The 23011-nt window shown below is 35.1% G+C and overlaps 1 protein-coding gene and 1 pseudogene across 2 annotated transcripts; both read right to left on the reverse strand.

The window, feature by feature from the left end:
• Positions 1-542: 542 nt before the first annotated feature.
• On the reverse strand, positions 543-1481 carry LOC308429011 (olfactory receptor 5W2-like; the record flags this gene model as incomplete). The annotated part of the gene is made up of 1 exon (XM_080927658.1): positions 543-1481. One exon carries the CDS (start codon positions 1479-1481, stop codon positions 543-545), a length of 939 nt encoding a protein of 312 aa, XP_080783784.1.
• Positions 1482-20811: 19330 nt separating this feature from the next.
• Positions 20812-21747, reverse strand: LOC308429076 (olfactory receptor 5W2-like; annotated as a pseudogene). Its single transcript has one exon. The product of its transcript is annotated as an olfactory receptor 5W2-like (transcript).
• Positions 21748-23011: the final 1264 nt, after the last annotated feature.

A 23011-nucleotide genomic window follows, 5' to 3' on the forward strand; every position in this document is an offset into this window, starting at 1 on the left:
ATGAAAAGACAAGTGAAAATACCATAAACTACATGAGAGAACATTAATAGTAAAACAGAATGAGAGTTTAAAGTAGATATCTATTGTTTGCTTGTGTATATTCCTTTGTTACTTATTATTGACTGCTATGCTATGGACATTAATTTGGTAATACTAATACACATAAAGACTGCTAAAACAAGAACAACAGCAAAGCTTATTTTCACTCTCAATAATTGACTGAATAAATCAACTTTATTTATTGGAGCCATTTATTGAACCTAGAGGAAAACTTGAGGTGTATTAGGTGTGAAGAGTTTGTTGAGCCCTATTTTATCTCATTATTAATGAGGAAAGTTGCTTAAGGGTCATTCTTACAAATTCCACATAATGACTTGTTTATTGATTATTGATTTAAAGTGAAGACTAAGGACAGTGATTGCTCTGATTTCATGCAATTCTCAGTAGAAAATATTTCAAAAGTTGTATCCCAGGAATCTCTATTAATACACATAAACACAATCTCAGAGAATTCTATTCAGTTTGTGATGTGACACAGAATTTCACCCAGACCACAAGTTAATTTTAATTGCCTTCTTCAGAGCCCCCTTCACATCCTTATTTCTCAAACTATAGATCAGTGGGTTTAACATAGGAATCACAACTGTATAGAAAACAGAGGCCATTTTATCTGTGTCCATGGAGTAACTTGAGCTGGGTCGGAAATACATAAAAAGCAGAGTTCCATGAAAGATGGCCACAGCCATGAGGTGGGAGGCACATGTGGAAAATGCTTTGCGTCTGCCCTCAGCAGAGTTCATCCTGCAGATGGTAGCAATGATGTAGCAGTAGGAGAGAAGAACAGTGATAATGCTGCACCCGACCACACAGCCAATGAATGTGAACATTACTATTTCATTGATGGATGTATCTGAGCAGGAAATGGCCAGTAAGGGTGGAATGTCACAGAAAAAGTGGTTGATGACATTTGAATTGCAGAATGACAGTCGGAATGTGCAGGATGTGTGGATTGCTGAATCCACCAAGCCTACTGCATAGGCAACAGCCACGAGCTGGATGCAGACCTTCTTGGACATTGCAATTGTATAGAGCAGGGGATTACAGATGGCAACATAACGATCATATGCCATGACAGCTAGCATGAGACATTCTACATCTGCAAAGGCTCCGAAAAAATACATTTGAACAGCACATAAATTATAAGCAATTCTTTTCTCTTTAGACAAGAAATCAGCCAGCATCTTAGGAGAGACTGTAGAAGAGTAGCAGATGTCACAAAAGGACAAATTGCTCAGGAAATAGTACATAGGTGTGTGAAGCCTGCTGTCCAGCTTAATTAATATGACCATCCCCAGGTTAGCAATTACAGTTATGCTATAAACAAGGAAGAAGAAAGCAAAGAGGCCCTGTTGCACATCCCGTCTGCCAGAAAGTCCTAAGAAGACAAAATCTGTAAACATGGTGAAGTTCTCAAAAGTCATTTTTGTGATCTGGAAATGCTAGGATAAGAATAAAGCAAAAAAAGTTGACATTTATAGTTTTCTCTAAGTTCATAGTCAGACTCTTGATATTTTTGTTTAATAAAATTAAAAATTGATAAAATTGCAAGTGCTTGAAGTATGCTGACTCAATGTCAATTAGGAAAATTAGAGCATTTATAATATCTATGTAGCTCTCTTTAGAATATGTAGCAGCTATTCATCTGAATTTATCCACATGAAATTTTTTGTACTTATATCCACATGATTTTTAATCAAACAGAAATACACTATAAGAACTTTGGCTCTTTTTTTATAGGTAACAATGTAGATATTCTCAGATATACTGGCTATGTATCTCCTATCAGTTTATGAAGAAAACAGATCTCTTTACATAACAATTGTTATTTTTATGAGTTAAAAATGTTGCTGTGTCCTCTACAATTTATAAGCATAATTAATATGGATACTGAAAGTCACAATTCTTATCCCTTCCTTCTTTAAACCCATGGGGCATTCTTCAGTGTGTCACAGTTACTTATAGGTAAAACACACACATAATGAAACCCTTTAAATTTGATCACTAGTTTCAGTAATAGTTCTGCATCTACTATAACTTGGGGTCTAGGAATTGAGATCCATTCAAATAAGATGGTAGATCGCTTGAAGTGGACAGAAAGAGCTTCATGAGTATAATTCCTAAGCACAGAGACAGAATACTGTCAGAAACTGCTCTCCACCCTAATCATGCTGCTAGCAGAAGTGGAAAAAAATAATCAAAGAGATAATCCAATAGTTGAGTCCTAATCAAGACAAATTTTCATACTGTGAACTCCTATTTGTTGTGGAAACAGCTGATGAGAAAACTACTCCCTGTTCACTCTCAGAACTCAGATTTGTGTATGAGTGTTGTGCCTTCCTATATTTCCAAACAGTCTTGCACTGTTTTACTGTGTCCTATTTCATTTTGACTTTCATGCAGCCATTAGCCAACTGACCTATATTTAAAATTTAATAGTTCCTGAGAACTTCCAATTAAAGCCCGTGTCTCACTATTTCATTATTGCTCTTTAATAAACCATCTACATATATAAATGAAACTTGAGAGATACCATTTTTATGTTCATAGTGACATTAACACAGTAAGTTCATTTATATATATAATATTTATAATATATATAAATATATATGAAACATCAAAAAATGATTAATAAAATACATGCATTCAAAAATTGAAAAATTATTATGTAGATCACAGATTTCTAAAACATACATGATTTGCTTTATGTATATCAGTATACTTATCAAATAATTTTATATAATATAATAATTTTATATAATATTTAAGATTCATAAAATTCCTTTTTTATTTTTAAAATAATAAATAAAATTTGTCAACTTCCAATGTCTATCTTAATATATTTGGTCTCCATGTTATTTTGTTAAAGATTAAAATGCTTAGTATTTAAAGTAGACACTTACCTTATTTCATATCTGCTTTTATAAATATATTTGGTGTAAATGAAAAATAAGCCAACTTGTAATGCATATGTGTAAAACAGTAAACATGTCTATACACAATCCAGGACTAGAGATGTTAGTGTATATATTTCTGTAAGTACTCTCTAATCACCTGCATTATAAGCCTCTATTCATGGTCCCCGAGTGCCTAAGACTTGGTCTCTTAGGAATAAGAGAAAATTATAATAACATGGATGAACACTATGATTTCATACAATTGGGTGATAAGTGCACTCTTATTATCAATTTTAAAATATTTCTATGTAGCTAATTTCCTATCTTACCTTTAATAAAATGACTCCAATTAATTTTGCATTCATTAATTTCTGATTGTCACTTCCTATATATATTTTATAATGGTACAAAGCAGGAAACTATTGCATATCTGTACATATTTACACTCACACCCAAAATACAATAAAGTCATGCACTGCAATAAATGTATTCATATTTCATTTTGAAGAAAGCTAATGTTATTTGTTCATATCCTAAAGATGACTAGCTATTATTTTTGTTTGAACTGGTGGCTATTTTTATGTAAATTGATTAGAGTTCCCACCCCTTCATTCTCCCAACCTTTTCTCACCTAGCTTTCTATATGTATCCAATCCACTTCTGTATCTCATAATAAAATAAACAAGTTTATAAGGAATAATAATAATTATATGTATATATATATATATATATATATATATATATATATATATATATATATATAATGAAAGTTAACACATCTAATTGGATAAAACTAATGGAAGAGTGTGAGAGTAGACACAAAATTAAAGAGACAAACTCTTTGATATCCTACAGAATCTAATAAAAACACTGAATTTTAAGTAATAAGTGATATCACAAAGTAAACTTTTTGCATGTAATTAAATATCAAATATTATTAAATATTATTAAAGGCAAGGCATTGTTTCTATGTATATTTTTACTTTTATTTTTTAATTATTCTATTGAATATTCTCTATATTTACATTTTGAATGTTATCCCCTTCCCAGCCACTTGTTTTTCTGATGCTTTCCATATTGTTTGGCTTATATCAAGTTCTTAATGTCAGGGTATATTTAAGTGTCTAAAATTGCACATTTAAATGTTAAATAATATATATCTTAATGTGCCTTTATGTTGCATAATGTGTCTGAATTATTCTTTTGGCTTGTATATGTATGTGTGAGTGTGTGTTTCTTAATGTTATGAAATGTCCTGGCTTCTATAAAGCCACAATAAGTAATATATGAGACTGTGATATTTTAATTTTGAAAAAAGTAAATCACTGTAACATTTAAAAAATTTTTTGTTGTTTCAATTTCATTTTTTTATTATTTTGATTTTTGGATATAGTGTTTTCCTTACTAAGTAAGCCAGTTTTGATGAACCTTACTGTGTAAATCAGGCTGACCTTAAATTCCTGGCAGTCCTTCTAACTCTGCCTGACCAGTACTAAATTGTCATTTTCCAGATGATGAACTGAACATTCAGTTGCCAAGACTTTTACTGGAATACTCAGTGAAACTTCACACTTAATTTTTGATGTCTTTCCATAGGGTATACTTCAGAGAGTCTTTACTGCTTTCTTTTTTATTCATTTTATGTATTCACTATAGGTGCCACTCACTGACCCCAACCAAGTCATACCCTCCCTTAATCCTTTTAGTACCCTCACCCCTTTCTACCCTGAGAGTGTGGGACCCTTCCTGGCTATCCCTTCACCCTGGCATACCAAGTCTCTGAGGATGTAGGTGCATCCTCTCCCACTGAGGTCAGACAAGGCAGCCTAGCTACAAGAACATATCCCAAGGACAAGGCAATAGCTTTTGAGAAGATCCCACATCAGTTGTTCAGGTTCCACTTGAAGACCAAGCTGCACATCTTCTACATATGTTTGGGGAGGACTATACCCAGCATGTATATGCTCTTTAGATAGTACTTCTGTCTCTGAGAACCCAAAGGATCAGATTAGTTGACTCTGTTGGTCTTCATAGTAAGTTACTAGCTCCTACAGTGCCTGTCATCCTTCCCCTTATCTTTCCATAATCATCTCCAAGTTAAACCTAATGTTTGGTTGTGGGTGCCTACATCTGTCTCAGTCACCTGCAGAGTTGAACTTCTCAAACTTTAGCTATTCTAGACTCCTCCCTTCAAGCATAGATCCTGTAAAATCCTCTGACAAAATCCAGCACTGTTTCATCTTAAGATCTTGGAGAGATCAGAGATACAAGGCATATACCTACACATAATCAAATCAATATAGAGAAAGCCAAAGAAAATAATCACAGGAGGAGGGAGAGAGGTATCTGGGTGGAGTGGAATGGGGGAACATGATCAGGTATTGTGGAGGGAACAGGACTTAAGCCCAAAGGGCCAGCAGAAAGAATTAAAACAGGCAACCTCAGGAGGAAGGAGGTGGAAGGAGGACCATCTAGAATGCCCCAGATATCTGGGTGGTGAAAGACTCTTAGGACTCCAAGGCAGGGACCTTAGATTAAATGCCTTATAATGGGGAGAGATAATTTCTAAAGTCCACTTCCAGCAGAAAGGCAGAACATCAAGTAGAGGAATGTGGTAGCTATTATGAAGTCAAAAATTTTGACCTATAATTGTCTGGTCTGAAAGACCTTCAGGAACAAAAATGGGGAAGGGCCTGGGAAAAAGAAGGTTTAGTAATAGGCCCAAAGTTGAGATCCAGGTCAGGGGAAGGCCCCAAGGTCTAACATTATTACTGATACTATATTGTGCTTACAAACAGGAGTCTATCCTGACTGCCCTCCAAGTGACCCAACAAACAATTGAAAAAGTCAGATGCAAATATTTATTTATACCCAACCAATGGACAAAAGCTGGTGACCTCTGTGATTAAATTAGAGAAAAACTGGAAGACACTGAAGTGGAAGGCAATCTCATAGGAAGACTAGCAGTCTCAACTCACCTAGACTCTGGCATCTCTCAGACACTGAACCAACAACCAGGTAGCAAATGCCAGCTGATATGAGTCCTTCAACACATATACAGCAGAGGGCTGCCAGATATGAAATGAGTTAGAGAAGATAGATTTAAACCTCAAGAGGCTGGAGACCCCAGAGAAGGGGAGGTATGGTGGGTTGGAAATATTCTTTTCAAGATGGGGGCAAGTGGTATGTGTGGAATGTGTAACAGAGGGTGGACGGAGAGGGGAATAAAGTCTCTTCTGTAAAAATAGATTACAGAATACATTAAAAATAAAAATATAAAAGAAAAACAAACTAAATTGAGAGAATATTAAAGCAATTCCACTAAAATCAGGGACAAGGCAAGGCGACTCACTCTCCCCAACCATTTCTTTTTTAAATTATTATTTTTATTGGATATTCCCTGTATTTACATCCCAAATGTTATACCCTTCTCCTCACACACACATTCCCCTGCCCCTTCACCTACTTCTATGAAGGTGCTCCTTCTCCCAATCACCCTCTCCACCTCAGTGCCATGACATTCCCCTACACTGGGAAAATGTGCCTTCTTCCCATTTATTCAATATACTACTTAATGTTCTAGTCAGAGCTATAAGAGATGATATGAGAGTAAACAAAAGTAAAGCCAAAAATTCAACTTCAATTCTATTTAGTGATCTCTGGCACCTGTTTTACATGGTGTGTTTGTGTGTGTGTGTGTGTGTGTGTGTTGAAAGTCATTTCATCTGTGGGTATGCATTAGCATGTTCATGTAAAGGCCAGACTAACATTTTTTTAAGCCCTGCTTATTGGTTCTAATATGGTCTCTCATAGCTACCAGGCTCCATGATCAAAAGCATGCTACCTCATAAAACAACAGAATAAACAACAATCTAGAAAATTCAGATGAACCACCCTTCTCCAAATTTTCAGACAAAAATCCCCATTTTTTTCATCTATGACATTTCTACCAATCTTACCTGAATTTCCCAATTTTTCCCATCTACTCATTTATAAACTTCTTCTCTGTAGACCATCCTTTTCTGACAACTACTTTTACACTGTCTCATTTTTTAATTTTTCTAAGTTCCCTGGAATATAGTGTTTTTTTCTCCAAAGTCCAACATTTCTTCCTCCCAGTCAACTCTCTATACATTTCGTTAAGACCCAGTCACAAATCTCTCTCCATGGACCACCTTTCTCATCTGTCATCTTTTCATCATCCCTCCATTAAAACTGAACTCTTCTTCTAGGCATGGTTTATTTTACTTTCTTCTCTCCTGTATCCAAGGGTTCTAGTAATTTTCTCATGAGGCAGCTTTGGCTCACATTACAAGCCACCTTCCCCTGTAGTAAAATCATTTTCCAGCCTCAAATATATTCTCCCGTCAGCTCCTTCCATATGCCTTCCTGACTTCCTTAGACGCTTGCTCTCATATGTGACAGAACAATAGATTGTTGTCCTAAGGGTTGTAGCTTATGTCTTTGTACCCTCCTTCTTACCCATTAACACCCTCTGTATGATTGTAGATATCAGCACCCAATGATTCCCACCACTGCCACTTAGAGCTCTTGTTGCAGCTTCTCTGCTCATCATTAAATTTAATAAAATGATCTCAAGATGCCTACTCATTGTGTATTCCCTGTGACTCCTTTCAAAGCTGATCACCTATAAAAGACTTCATTCCATGCCCAAATCCGGATCTCTGTCTCTTCCAACTCTCTCATTGAAAATGTACCAACTCCACATCAGATAGAGGCCTAATATCCAAGGTATACGAAGAACTCCAAAAGCTAGACACCAGAGAATCAAACAACACTATTAAAAAATGGGTACAGAGCTAAACAAAACATTCTCAATTGAGGAATATGGAATGGCTGAGGAACATATAAGGAAGTGCTTGACATCCTTAGCCATCAGGGAAATGCAAATCAAAACAACCCAGAGATTCCACCTCACACCAGTAAGATTGGCCAAGATCCAAAACTCAGATGACAGCAGATGCTGGTGAAGTTGTGGAGAAAGAGGAACACTTCTCCACTGTTGGAGGGTGGTAAACTGATACAACCACTCTGGAAATCAGTCTGGTGATTCCTCAGAAAATTGGACATAGTACTACCTGAAGATCCAGCTATTCCACTTCTGGGCATATACCCCAGAGACACTCCAATATACAACAAAGACACATGCACCACAATGTTCATAGCAGCTCTATTTATAATAGCCAGAAGCTGGAAAGAACCCAGATGTCCTTCAGTAGATGAATGGATACAAAAATTGTGGTACATTTACACAATGGAGTACTACTCAGCTATCAGAAACAATGACTTAACCAAATTCTTAAGAAAATGGTTGCATCTATAGAATATCATCCTGAGTGAGATAACCCAGTCACGAAAGAACAGACATAATATGCAGACACTGATAGTGGGATGCTAACCCCAGAGGCTCGCACTGCCCCAGAAACAACTCACAGACTGTGTGAAGCTCAAGAAAAAAAGAAAACAAAAAACAAAAATCAGAAAACAAAAAACAACAACAACAACAAAAAAAAGTTGACTAATTCCAGGTTACATCCTGTTTTACATGTACTTTTTGCTCATTGTAACTAGTAAGACCTTAATGCAGAGTATCAAACCCTAAAAAAAAAAAAAAAAAAAAAAAAAAAAAAAAAAAAAAAAAAAAAAAAGCCAAGCACTGACAAAAATGTATTTGTATTCATTTATGCAAAAAGTTTAAAATGCTTTTTTTATCTTTGTTTTTTAAAATAAAGTTAAAAAAAAAAAAAAAAAAAAAGTCCCTCTCCTTTCAAATTTGTCCTTTACTCAACCCTTCTATCAGACTCCCATTTCCATGACTTTACCCAACTCCATTTAGTTATGGAATGAAACCACAGATACTGTTATGCTGCACCCTGTACCCACTCAAGAAAGTCCTCATCAACTTCAGACCTCATGTTCTACAAAGATTGCTCTTCTTTTCTTTGAAAGACCTCAGAGTTGTAGGATATGCCTTTGTATCTTATGCTTCCTTCATCTAAGTAGACTCATTGCTCTCATACACTACCAGTCAACAGGCAGAATTACCTTCAGATTTTCATGTCTCCAAGGGTTCCTCATTAACATCTTCCAGACCCAAAATATGCTTTCAATATTATCTTAACATTCTCAGCCATGTGGAGGAAACAGATTTCTCCACACAAAAGGAAACATAATAATCAATTACTCTCACATTTTAACCTGCTTCAGGCCACTGTTTTAACTTTCAAGAGCAGCCATTCCATTGCAGGTTCATGAAGCCAGTGTTACCAAGGGAAATAATATGGTCAAAATGGCCATTTAGTTTGGCTGTCCTTTGCATTTTCTACTTCTTCCACTTCCTAACTTAAAGAATCTATGCTTAAAGATTCTATCAATAACTGTCCACAAGATGGTGAACATGTCTTAAAGCAAGATATTCTCTAATACCTACACCAGCTTTTTTATCCTATGACTAAATCCCCCAATCTAAACCCCTCTCTCTACAGAAGGCAAAACCGTTTTTAAACACTGAATTGTGTTTGAGTAATTCACCCAAAACCAAGCCCATCTCTCCCCTGTACTTAACCAATCCACCAAGCCTGATTTTTTAAATCAGATTCAATGGGAAGTCCATTTTACACACATGCCCACTTTCAAATGTTTCAATTATATTTTTTCCATTAGTACCTGTTCTGGATATGTTGATGCACCCCCTACAACCAACAAGAGAACAACACCTGCAACATATCTTTTAACAACTAATGTTGTTTCCCAATTGAGAATCCTCACATTTTTCTAATCTGATAACAGCCCTGAACTCACCTCACAATTACCTAAACTCTTACCTGAGTCTTAGATATCCCATGGTACTTACCATCCCCAATCTAGAAAAGTAGAACATATTAGTAGACCACCTAAAGTAACAGTGTCTCTGACTATACTTATATCGAACAAACCTACTACGCTAGTACTCTTTCATCTCTAACCTATGCCACATTATATCTCCAGTAGAGAAAAATTTTACATTAGTCAAGGCAGGTATGATATACTAATGAAAAACTGGGAGTTTTCCCAGGGAGACATTTTTAAGCTTGTGGAGATTAGGGTTACGTTTCTCAGTAATGAAAACCTGGATCCAGGAACCTGTAGTCATCCAACCACAGCCACTGGTAGCCAAACTGAAGATACTCTGTTATCTAGCCTTAAGTAAGAATGGGAAGATAAAATGAGTAAGCAACTCCCAGGGAAGTATTCAGAGCCTAATCAATTATAGAATCAGTCAGACTTCTAGAGATATAGGTAACAGCACAATTTAAAAGCATATAACACTTCCTGAAATTCCCCTAATTGAAAATAAAAGCTGGGACTGCAGGTCCAACAGGTGTCTCTATTCTTGAATTGGGAGACACTTGCATGCAAGAAATTCAGATGAATAAACATTCCCAGAGATGTTTCTTCTAGTGTAACGGGAGTCTTTTTGTCTGCATAGCTCCTAACATGTCAAGATACTTCTTTCTAGCGATAATCACACTGCAACTAATCCCTCATGAACTGACCAAATTCTACTGGGTTTTCCCAAAAACAGATATACTAGGGCTGCCTTACTGCCTATTATTGATTTTTTTTCAAATAATTTTTGTTAGAGCAGATTAGTGATTCTACCACTGTCCTTGGAAAAAAAACATTATGCTCATCCTACAGAAAAAAATGAGTTCTTTGATTTTTGTTCTCCAAGAAGTTAGCATGATTTTAGGAATAAGAAATGGGCTTTATAACTTTTTAAAGGACATAAACAAAACAGAGAAACAGTGACATTCAGAGAGGCTATAAATCAAATGGATTTAATAGGTGTCTACAGAATATTTCACCCCAAAACAAAAGAACACAACTCCTACTCATTACTTCTTCTTGTTAAAAGTATGGGAGAGAGCAGGTATTCAAGGCCCATACCTAAACATAATAACATCAATTTACAGCAAACAAACAGACAATATCAAATTAAATAGACAGATACTTGAAGCAATCCCACTAAAATCAGGTGCCAACTCTCCCCATAACGAATAAATAGTGTACTTGAAGCTGTAGCTAGATCAAGAAGACAACAGAAATAATATCAAGGGATAAAAAATGCTAAAGAAGTCAAGGTATCACTATTTGCATATAATATGGTATATGTAAGTGACCCAAATTTTTTAGAAGAGAACATCTACAGCTTATAAACAACTTCAGCAATGTGACTGGATATAAAGTTAAATCAAACATATCAGTATTCTTACTTTATACAATTGAGAAACAGCACTCTTCACTATAGCCAAAAAATAATATAAAATATCTTAGGGTAAGTCTAACCAAACAAGGGAACCATCTGTATTACAGTAACATCAGGTCTCTCAAAGAAAGGAATCAAAGAAGATCTCAGAAAATGGAGGGATCTCCCATGCTAATTTATTGGCAAAATTAATATAGTGAAAAGGTCATGCTACCAAAACCAATCTACAGACTCAACACAATACCCAGCAAAATCCCAACACAATTCTTCAAAGACATGAAAGTAGAAATTTTCAAATTGATTTGAATACTAAAAAACTCAGAAGAGAAAAACAATTTTTGTTTGTTTTTCTTTTTTTTATTGAAGAACTTATTTTTTTAAAAAAACAAAGATAAATGTACAATTTTTCAGCATTTTTGCATAAAAGTATACGAATACATTTTGTCATTGCTTGGCTATTTTTTTGAAGGTTTGATAATGTGCATTAAGATCTTACTAGTTACAATGAGCCTAACATACAGGTAAAACAAGAAAAGAAAAAAAAAAAAAAGAAAAGAAAACTTTGACTAATTCCAGGCAAAAACAAATCTTAACAATAAAAGAACTTCTTGGGGAAATCACCATCCCTGACTAAAGTTATACTACAGAGCAATAATAATAAAAACTGGATAGTATTGGTATAGATACAGACATATTGATCAATGAAATATAATTGAAGACCCAGAAATAAAAAAATAAAAAAAATAAAAAAAAACACTTATGGACATTTGATCTTTGACAAAGAAGCCAAAAATATACAATGCAAAAAAGAAAGCATCTTCAATAATTGGTTCTGGTCTAACTGGCAGTCTCTAAGTAGAAATGAAAACACATCCATATTTGTTATCTTGCACCATCTCAAATCCAAGTGTATCAAGGACCTCAACAGTAAACCGGATACATTGAATCTAATAAAACAGAAAGTGGGAAAAAGCCTCAAATTCATAGGCATTGCATGGAGTGGAATTTCCTAAACAGAACTCCAGTGGCTCAGATTCTAAGATCAAGAATATATCGGACCTCGTAATATTGGAAAGCTTTTGTAAGGCAAAGTACATAGCCCATAGGAGAAATAAAAAATCTACAGATTGGAAAAAATAACTTCACTAACCCTCTATCTGATAGAGGGCTAATACTGAAAATATATAAAGGACTCAAGAAGCTAACCACCAAGAAAATAAACAACCTAATCAAAAAATGTGGTATAGAACTTGACAGAAAATTCACAACAGAGGAATATCAAATTGCTGAGAAATAACTAAAGAAATGTTAAAAGTCCTTAGTCATCAAGAAAATACAAATCAAAATGATCCTGAGATTCCACCTTATACCAATCAGATTGGACAAGATTAAAACCTCTGGTGACAGGTATGTGGATAAAGAAGAACACTTCTCCATAACTGATGTAATTGCACACTGGTACAAACACTCTGGAAACCAACCTGGAAGTTTCTCAGAAAATTGGAAATAGATCTACTTGAAGACCCATCTATACCGCTCATGGGTTATACCCAAAAGATACCCCATGATGCCACAGAGGACATGTTCTACTATGTTTGTTGTGGCCTTGTTTGTGATAGCTAGAAATTGGAAACAACCCAGATGTCCCACAACAGAAGAATGGATACAAAAATGTGGTTAATTAATACAATGGAATAATACTCAGCTACTAAGGACATCCTGAGTTTTGCAAGCAAATGGATGGAACTAGAGAATATCAACCTGACTAAGGTAACTCAGACCTAAAAGGACATGCATGGTATGTATTCACTAATAAGTGGATATTAGCACAAAAAGAATACCCAACATACAATCAACAAAACTCGAGAGTTAACAAGCTGAAGGACCTAAGTGAGAATGTCTTAATCCCACTTGTTAGGAAGAATAGAGAAATCTCAGAAAAGGGTGGAGGGAGAAGAGATCTGGGTGTAAAAGGGAACAGGATAGGGAAGAGGGGAACATGATTAGGTATTGGGTAGGCAGAACAGGACTGAGCCCTGAGGGCCAGCAGAAAGAATTGAAGCATGCAACCTCAGGAGGTAGGAGGTAAGGGGACCTTCTAGAATTTGCCAGAGACCTGAGAGATGAGGGACTCTCAGAACTCAAAGGGAGGGACCTTAGATGAAATGCCCTATGGTGGGGAGATCAAACACGTAGAGTTCACCTCTGGTAGAAAATGGAGTGATGGGTTCCCACATCTAAATTCCAGTCTACACTATGACCATAATTGTTTCTGCCTGATAGGCCCAAATTTGGATCCAGCTCAAGGGGAGGCCTCAAAGCTTTACATTATTACTGATTCTATGGTATGCTAACAAAGAGGGGCCTATTATGACTGACCTCTGAAAGGCTCACCAAGCAGCTGTGTCATATGCAGACATTTACACACAATCAATGGACAGAATCTGGTAACCCCTGTGGTTGAATTAAGGAAAAACTGGAAGAAACTGAGGAAGATGGCCACCCTATAATAGACCAGCAGTATCAACTAAGATGGACAGACCTCTGTGATATCTCAAACACTAAGCTACCAACCAGGCAGCATACTACATGAACTGATATGAGTCCCCCAACACATATTGAGCTAAGGAATGCTGGGACTGGGTTCAGTCAGAGAAGATACATCTACCCCTTAAGAAACTTGAGGCCCTCAGTCTTTCTTATAAGGGAGAACAAAACACTCACCAAAGGAAATACAAGATCAAATAGAGGATCAGGGATTAAAGAAAAGATCATTCAGAAACTGCCTCACCTGGGGATCCAGCCCATATGCATCCACCAAACCCAAGCACTATTGCTGATGCCAAGAACTGCTTACTGGCAGGAACCTGATATGGATGCCTCCTCAGAGGCTCTGCCAGAGTCATACAGATACAGTTGAGGATGTTTGCAGTTAACCATTGGACAGAACAGGGAAGAGCTAAAGGAAGGACTGAAGAAGGTGAAGGGTTTGCAACCTCATGAGAAGAGCAACATTATCAACTAACCAAACCCTCCAGAATACCTATGGACTAAAAAACCAACCATTGTGCACACATGAAGAGACCCATAGCTCCAGTTGCTTATGTAGCAGAGGATAGGATTGTCTGGCATAAATGGGAAAAGATGCCTTTGATCCAGTGAAAGAGTGTTTTCCCTGTGTAGGGAAATGCAGAGAGACTGATTTAGAGTGGATATTTGGGAAAGGGAGCACCTTCATGGAAGTAAGTAGAGGGAAGGGGAGGATAGGAGCAGGAGTAAGGAAAAACATTTAAAATGTAAACACAAAGAATATCCAATAAAAAAATTCAAAGAAGGAAGTTGTCGTTCCCGGAAGTGGGGAGGTCTGGTGAGATGGTGGTGAGGATATCCTCTTGGAGATGGGAAGGAGGATGGGATATGGAACAGAAAGCAGATGATCCATGATGGGGATAAATCTGGACTGTAAAAAAGATTAATTAATAAATTATATATATATATATATATATATGTGTGTGTGTGTGTGTGTGTGTGTATACTTGTTGCCATATATATATATATATATATATATATATATATATATATATATATGTCATTTATCCTTGTTAAATAATGAATAATATAATAACTTATGTTGAAATTTTGAAAAAGGTTAAATAAATGTTATTGTACTAAAATAAAATAAAATAAAAATAAAAATTGAATGTGTCTCTGCACTTCTGGTGTTGATAATACAAATATTGCAACACACTACCACACTGGGCTTTTTTCCCCCCAAAGGGTGGTGCATTCTATTGAATGACTGTTCCACAATGATTAGATCTTTATCAATACAGAATAATGTTATTTTATCAAGAAGTTAGACTCTAGAGAATCAAAATAATCCTATTAAAAAATGGGGTAAAGAGCCAAGCAAAGAATTCTCAACTGTGGAATATTGAATGGCTGAGAAGCACCTAAAGAAATGCTCAACATCCCTAGTCATCAGGGAAATGCAAATCAAAACAACACTGAGATTTCACCTCACACAAGTCGAAATAGCTATGATCAAAAACTCAGGTGACAGTAGCTGCTGGCTAGGATGTGGAGAAAGAGGAACACTCCTCTATTGATGGTGGGACTATAAACTGGTAAAACCACTCTGGAAATCAGTATGGCGGTTCCTCAGAAAATTGGACATAGTACTACCTGAAGAACAAGTTATTCCCAAAAGATGCTTCAACATCTAACAAGAACACATGCACAACAATGTTCATAACAGCCTTATTTATAATAGTCAGAACATGGAACAAACCCAGATGTCCTTCAACAAAGGAATGGATACAGAAACTGTGGTACACGTACACAATGGAGTACTTACTTATAATTGGATACTAGCTCAAAAACATGAGAATACCCAAGGAACTGTCCACAGTACTTATGAAGCTCAAAGACAAGGAAGGCCAGAAAGTGGATGCCTCAGTCGTTTTTAGAAGGAAGAACAAAATGTTGGTGGGAAGAAATAAAGGGACAAATAGAGGAGCAGGGGTTGGAGAAAAGGTGATCCATATATTGTCTCACCTGGGGATACACCTCATATGCGTCCAATAAACCCAAGCAGTATTGCTAATGTCAAGTAGTGCTTATTGGCAAGAACATGATATGGATGCCTCCTCAGAGGCTCTGCCAGAGCCATACTGATACAGAGAAGGATACTTGAAGCTAACCATCATACTGAACAGGGGGACCCTAATGAAGGAGCTAGAGAAAGGACTGAAGGAGTTGAAATGGTTTGCACCCAATGAGAAGAATAAAAATTATCAACTATCCAAACCTACCATAGCTCCCAGAGACTAAAACACCAATCAATGGGTTTGCATGAAAAGACCTATGGCCTGAGGCACATATGCAGCAGAAGATAGCATTTTCTGACATCAATGGGAGGAGAGGCCTTTGGTCCAGCGAAGGGTTGTTTTTTCAGAGAAGGGGAACATCAAGGTATTGATGTGGGAAAGGGTGGTTGGGAAAGGGAGCACCTTCATGGAGGCAATGGGAGGGGGAGAGGTGGGATTGTGGGGAAGGGATAACATCTAAAATGTAAATGCAGAGAATTCGCAATTTTGGGGAAAAATAATATTACTTTACCAATAGTTGCGTTTGGACTATAGGATTATCTTAACTTATTTTCTGCTCTGATACTACCTTTTGCTTTTAACAAAGCTTAATGAAAATATCTAATGTAAATTTGAAATCTAGAGATATTCCTTGTTAGTTAAGAGCACATACTACTTACTACCTTGCAGTGGACTGGATTTTGGTTCTAGCACTTAATTCAGACAACTGCCTATAACTCCAGATGCACAGTGTCTGAGACTGAACTCAAGAAGTAACTAAACCCACATATATACATGTTTTCACATAGAAAACCACATATGTACATATTTAAAAATAAAAGTATTTTTTAAAATATTTTTTCCTTTCTTTTCACATAGATCCATGTGTTTGGAGGTATTTATTTATTATAGACATCTCATTTCATGCTGATTGGTCTAAAGTCTCTCTTTCTATATACATTATTCAGTTTTATGTTGAGTGTTATCATACCTTGCAAGAAGAAGCTTTTGTTTTTAGGGTTGATTAATGTGCTGATCTATGGGTATAACATTATGTATTTAGGAATTGTGTTTGTGTTTTTTTTTTTATTTTTTTATTTTTTTGCTATATTCTGTAGCAAAGTAATGTAATATTCTCTTAAGTAATGAGTTGAATGTTTTTTTCTTTCTATATCAATAATGTAAAAAGTTACATCTTTTGTTAGATTTCTCAGAATCCATATTAAAGTACTTTCTTTCACAGAACCTTAAGTATCTGAAATACACACACACACACACACACACACACACACACACACACACAAACATATGTTATATATATATATATGTCACAAAGTAGTCTATAAGTTGGTACCAAGTAAGATATTATAGAATTATGTGGCTTGAAATTATAAAATATATATATTTATATTTCATGAGCATTGAATAAGAAATAAAAGTTTAAGAAAAAGAATGATATCTTCAAGAGAGTATTAATTATGAATGATGGGGTGAACAATTACTGCTTGCTTAGATGTCATAAGAATGAGTTCACAAATGTCTGGGATCGCTCAGTGGCACTTCGTTATCTTTTCTGTCAGTTCCTATTTAATTGATATACAAAACTGCATATGTTTTGTGAGGTATAATATGATATCAGTCTTACAGAAACTTTCCAATCTCATTAAGTCCCATTTGTTAATCTTTGACCTTAGAGCTTGAGACATTGGTGTTTTGTTCAGAAAATTTTCTCCTGTTTCTATATGTTCTAAAGTTTTCCCTACTTTCTCATCTAATAGTTTCAGTGTATCTGGTTTAATGTGGAGATCTTTGAAGCACTTACACTTGAGCTTTGTACAAGGAGATAAGAAAGGGTCTATTTTCATTTTTCTGCATGTTGAGTGCCAGTTGGACCAGCAACATTTGTTGAATAGGCTGTCCTTTTTCCATTGAATGTTTACAGCTCCTTTGTCAAAAATCAGGTGACCATATATGTGAGGGCTCATTTCTGGATCTGTTATTCTATTCCATTGATCCACATGCCTATTTCTGAACCAGTACCATGCAGTTTTCAGCACAATTGCCTTGTAATATAGCTTGAGGTCAGGGATAGTGATTCCCGCAGATGTTTTCTTGTTGTTGAGGATGGATTTCGCTATTCTAGGTCTTTTGTTATTCCATATGAAATTACAGATTGATCTTTCCAATTCCATGAAGAACTGTGTTGGAATTTTGATGGGAATTGCTTTGAATCTGTAGATTGCTTTTGGTAGAATGGCAATTTTTAAAATGTTGATCTTTCCAATCCATGAGCATGGGAGATCTTTCCATTTTCTGAGATCCTCCTCAATTTCCTTCTTTAGAGGTTTGAAGTTCTTGTCGTACAGGTCCTTCACTTGCTTAGTTAGAGTCACACCAAGGTATTTCATAGTTTTTGTGACAATTTTGAAGGGTACCTTTTCCCTAATTTCTTTCTCTACATGTTTGTCCTTTGAGTATAGGAAGGCTACTGATTTGTTTAAGTTGATTATGTATCCAGCCACTTTGCTGAACTTGTTTATCAGCTGTAGGAGTTCTCTGGTGGAATTTTTGGGGTCACTTAAGTACACTATCATGTCATCAGCAAAGAGTGATGTTTTTATCTCTTCCTTTCCGATTTGTATGTATCCCCTTGATTTACTTTTGCTGTCTAACTACTCCAGTCAGGACTTCCAGTACTATGTTGAACAGGTAGGGGGAGAGTGGGACTTAATGAGATTGCAAAGTTTCTGTAAGGCTAAGGACATTGTCAAGAAAACAAAACGGCAGCCAACAGAATGGGAAAAGATTTTTACCAACTCCACATCAGATACAAGCCTAATATCTAAGGTATACAAAGAACCCAAAAAGCTAGACACCAGAGAATCAAATAACCCTATTAAAAATGGGGTACAGAGCTAAACAAAACGTTGTCAGTTGAGGAATACCGAATGGCTGAGAAATATCTGAGGAAGTGCACGACATCTTTAGCCATAAGGGAAATGCAAATCAAAACAACCTTGAGATTCCACCTCACACCAGTCAGATTGGCCAAGATCCAATACTCCGATGACAACAGATGCTGGAGAGGCTGCGGAGAAAGAGGAACAGTTCTCCACTGTTGGTGGGGTTGTAAACTAATACAACCACTCTGGAAATCAGTCTGGCGATACCTTAGAAAATTGGACATAATACTACCTGAAGACCCAGCTATTCCACTTCTGGGCATATACCCCAGAGATACCTTAGTACACAACAAAGATATATGCACCACAATGTTCATAGCAGCTCTATTTATAATAACCAGAAGCTGGAAAGAACCCAGATGTCCTTCAGAAGATGAATGGATACAAAAATTGTGGTGCATTTACACAGTGGAATACTACTCAGCCACCAGAAACAATGACTTGACCAAATTCTTAAGAAAATGGCTCCATCTAGAGAATATCATTCTGAGTGAGATAACCCAGTCACAAAAGAACAGACATAATATGCAGTCACTGATAATTGGATGCTGACCCCAGAGGCTCGCACTGCCCCAGAAACAACTCACAGACTGTATGAAGTCCAAGAAATAGAGAAAACAAAAGAAAACAAAACAAAAAAAATCTTTATACAACAAGAAAACTTTGACTATTTCCATGTTACATTCTTTTTTACATGTACTTTATGCTCATTGTAACTATTAAGTTTTCAATGCATCCTATCAAAACTTTAAAAAAATCAAGTACTGACTAACAAATATATTCATACAGTTTTATGTAAAAATTATTTTAAAATCTGAAAAAAAAGTACTGAGAAAAATGTATTGTATAATTTTATGCAAAAAATGCTTAAAATCTGTACATTTATCTTTGTTTTTTAAAATAAAGTTGTTTAAAAAATATGATATCAGTCATCATGAAGAAAACCTATAGACATCAAATCATTACAGTTACTTCATCCAACATTTGAAATATTTTGTTTGTAGTTATAAACTTGAAATCTTTTTTTCCAATTGTTATTTATTATATTATTTGTATACATGCAAAACCTCAAGAAATCACCACTATTATAGAATAAAAAATAAAATGACAGAAAAATAACAAGTCAAATATATTTATTGAAAAGATGAAATGGAGCTAAGTAGGAGGAAGAAAGACATGAGGGCAGTGAATGTGCTCAACATACAGTCAATGCATTAATGAAATCTTTAGGAACATGATCAACATCTCTAATAAATCGAGGTATAGGAAACGGTACCACTTTTCCACTAGTACATAACATCTGAAGATAATTTTTCATGAAGGCTCATTTTTTTATTTAACTCAGGTTGGATAAATGTCACTTCTGGCATTTAGAGTATTTTCTTGTGCTCATAGCTGTGCCTGTACTTCTTTAGCCACAAAACTAAACATATGCATTACAGAAGATCTACCATTTATTATGGTCTAGACTTGAAGATTTTGATACTACTTATAATAATACATTTTTATTATAAATAATTTAGTTTATTATAAAATATGTTTAACAAAGATTTAATTTCTACTAAACCGAGGAATCCATTGAAACACAAAATATAACTAAGCTGAATCTCTCAAAGACTCACATTAAATATATTTAATAATTTAAAAAACTGTTTTACAATATTGTTTGTCACTTCTAAAGCAAGCTTTATTCTTTTGTAAAGGATTTCAGAAGACTGAAATAAAATGTGGTCTAGTTAAAGAAAAAAAAACAATTTTAGAACTATTTATAATTTTAGAATTTCTCCTAAAACTGTGTCATGCATTCTGAAGCCATAATAATAATAATAATAATAATAATAATAATAATAATAATAATAATAATAATAATAATAATGATAATAATAATATAAAACATTAAGAATCACAAAACACAGGTATGTTCTGACTTAGAACTGTATTAGAATTGTGCTATTTTGATGTCATAGTATGTAGTTGAAAAAAAACAGTAAGGGCTTGCATGTATATGTAAATTTATACTTTTAATGTGTGCATCTTTATTTAAAAGAATATTTTCTCAGTTTCTGCAGGGCCTCTTGTACATCCTTGTTCCTCAGGCTATAAATCAGAGGGTTGAGCATGGGGATAACCAGGGTATAAAAAAGGGAGGTGATTTTATCCTGATCCAGAGAGTAAGCAGAAGCAGGACGAAAATACATGAAGAGCAGTGTTCCCTGGAAAATGGCAACTGCAGTTAAGTGAGAGGCACATGTAGAGAAAGATTTGAACCTTCCATCACTAGAGCGGATTTTTAAGACGGACAAGATGATGTAACAATATGAGACCAGGACTCCTGAGATGGTGCTCAGTTCAATGAATCAAAAAATAGTAAAGGTGATTAGCTCATTGATCTCTGTATCTGAGCAAGATAGTAGCAGGATAGGAGGGATATCACAGAAAAAATGATTAATCTCATTAGAGCCACAGAAACATAGTCCAAACGTAATTATAGTGTGTATTACAGTATCTATCATTCCTACTAGGTAAACTCCAGCTAGGAGTTGGTAACAAAATTTACTGGACATATTTACTACATACATTAGAGGATTGCTGATGGCTTTGTATCGATCAAAGGCCATCACTGCCAGCAGCATACACTCAGCATCTATGAAGATACATGTGAAAAAAAATTGCATTGCACAGCCAGCAAAAGAAATGTATTTCTTCTTGACCACTAGGTCCATCAGCATCTTTGGTCCAACTGCAGTGGAATAGCAGAGGTCAGAGAAAGAGAGATGGCTGAGGAAAAAGTACATTGGTGTGTGAAATTGAGGATCTAGTTTAATCAAAACAATCATTCCAATATTTGCCACAAGAATAATGAGATAGATGAGAAGAAATACAACGAATAGAACCACTTTCATGGTAGGATCATTAGTGATTCCCAATAAAACAAATTCAGAGTTTGAGGAGCAATTTCCTTCATTCATTCTTCTTTGTTCTCTGCCTGAACAGATGTAGAAAGCATTAAAAACTATAAATAGATTTGTGTTTAATCTACTAACCAAAAAATTGTAGACAGTATTCAGAATCTAATTTCATTTTGCCACTTATATTTTGTATACTTATAAGGTAGTCTCAACACAAATCACTTTTCAAATGGCATGATGATTAAAAATTCTTGCAAATATTTTAAATTGGACGGTTGATAATTTCATCTTAATTAATAAATAATTAGTGACAGAAATTTTTAGGCTCATCCTAAGGTTGAAGAATTGAAAAGCCTAGCATTAGTTATCAGATCACAATTCTCATGAAAGAAACAACTAAAGTGTATATGAAGTTTATATATCAAAAATTATTTTAAAAATAATTTAAAAATAGAACTGAAGGTGTATACTTATAATATTAATAAATAGTCCTAGTTTAGATTCTCATCATAGTATCAAATACAAATAAATTCACAGAAATTGCTATGTTTTGGTTGTATTGTGTTCTCTTTCTGATTTAATTCAGTCAGTTTTACATTTGTTATTATTCTTTGCTTTTATGATCTGAAGGTAATAATTACCAGATACCAAACACTAATTTCTCATAAAAGAACCTTATCAAGCCAATATAAAAAAAGATACACAAAATCTTTGTATCAATGGTTTATCAATAACCTGAAGATAATTATAAGAATTAGGGGCCTCTGACGAACACAGTTTCTTTTTATTGAGTTAATCTTTGTTTTTATAGTTATATGCCAGAGAGTGCTTGTTCATATGCATAGAAAAATAATTTAATTTTTATATACCAAATCCCTATGACATATTGTTCTTATAGAGTTCACACTGTTCTAGTTCATTTTTAACGGACATCAAGGTATAATATTGTTCTTTGCCATATTCCTTAGAACTTGACTTCACAGACTTGATTATGAGGTTAAAGAAAGAAAACAAGATATTATCTTTTTCTATATTGTTCAAGTGTAGACATTGAAAAACTTACCTAAGATATTTATTTTGTTTTTATTTACAGTACCTGCACATTATGCCCATCACACTGTTTTTCTGTAATGCTACGGCTTTTAAATATATTAGCATCTGTGTCTGTTGTGCTGTCTGTAAGCAAGATTAATTAGATTCCCATTTCAGTGTTTTCTCTGAGGAATACAGCCAGAAGTTTGATCAAGGCTGAACTTTTAATTTTGTAACCTTGTCACTAAATGGATGCACATCAGATGTTACACAGAAGTTATAAATAGGATGCATA

The sequence above is a fragment of the Micromys minutus genome (assembly GCF_963924665.1).
Source record: "Micromys minutus genome assembly, chromosome: 13".
NCBI lineage: Eukaryota > Metazoa > Chordata > Mammalia > Rodentia > Muridae > Micromys > Micromys minutus.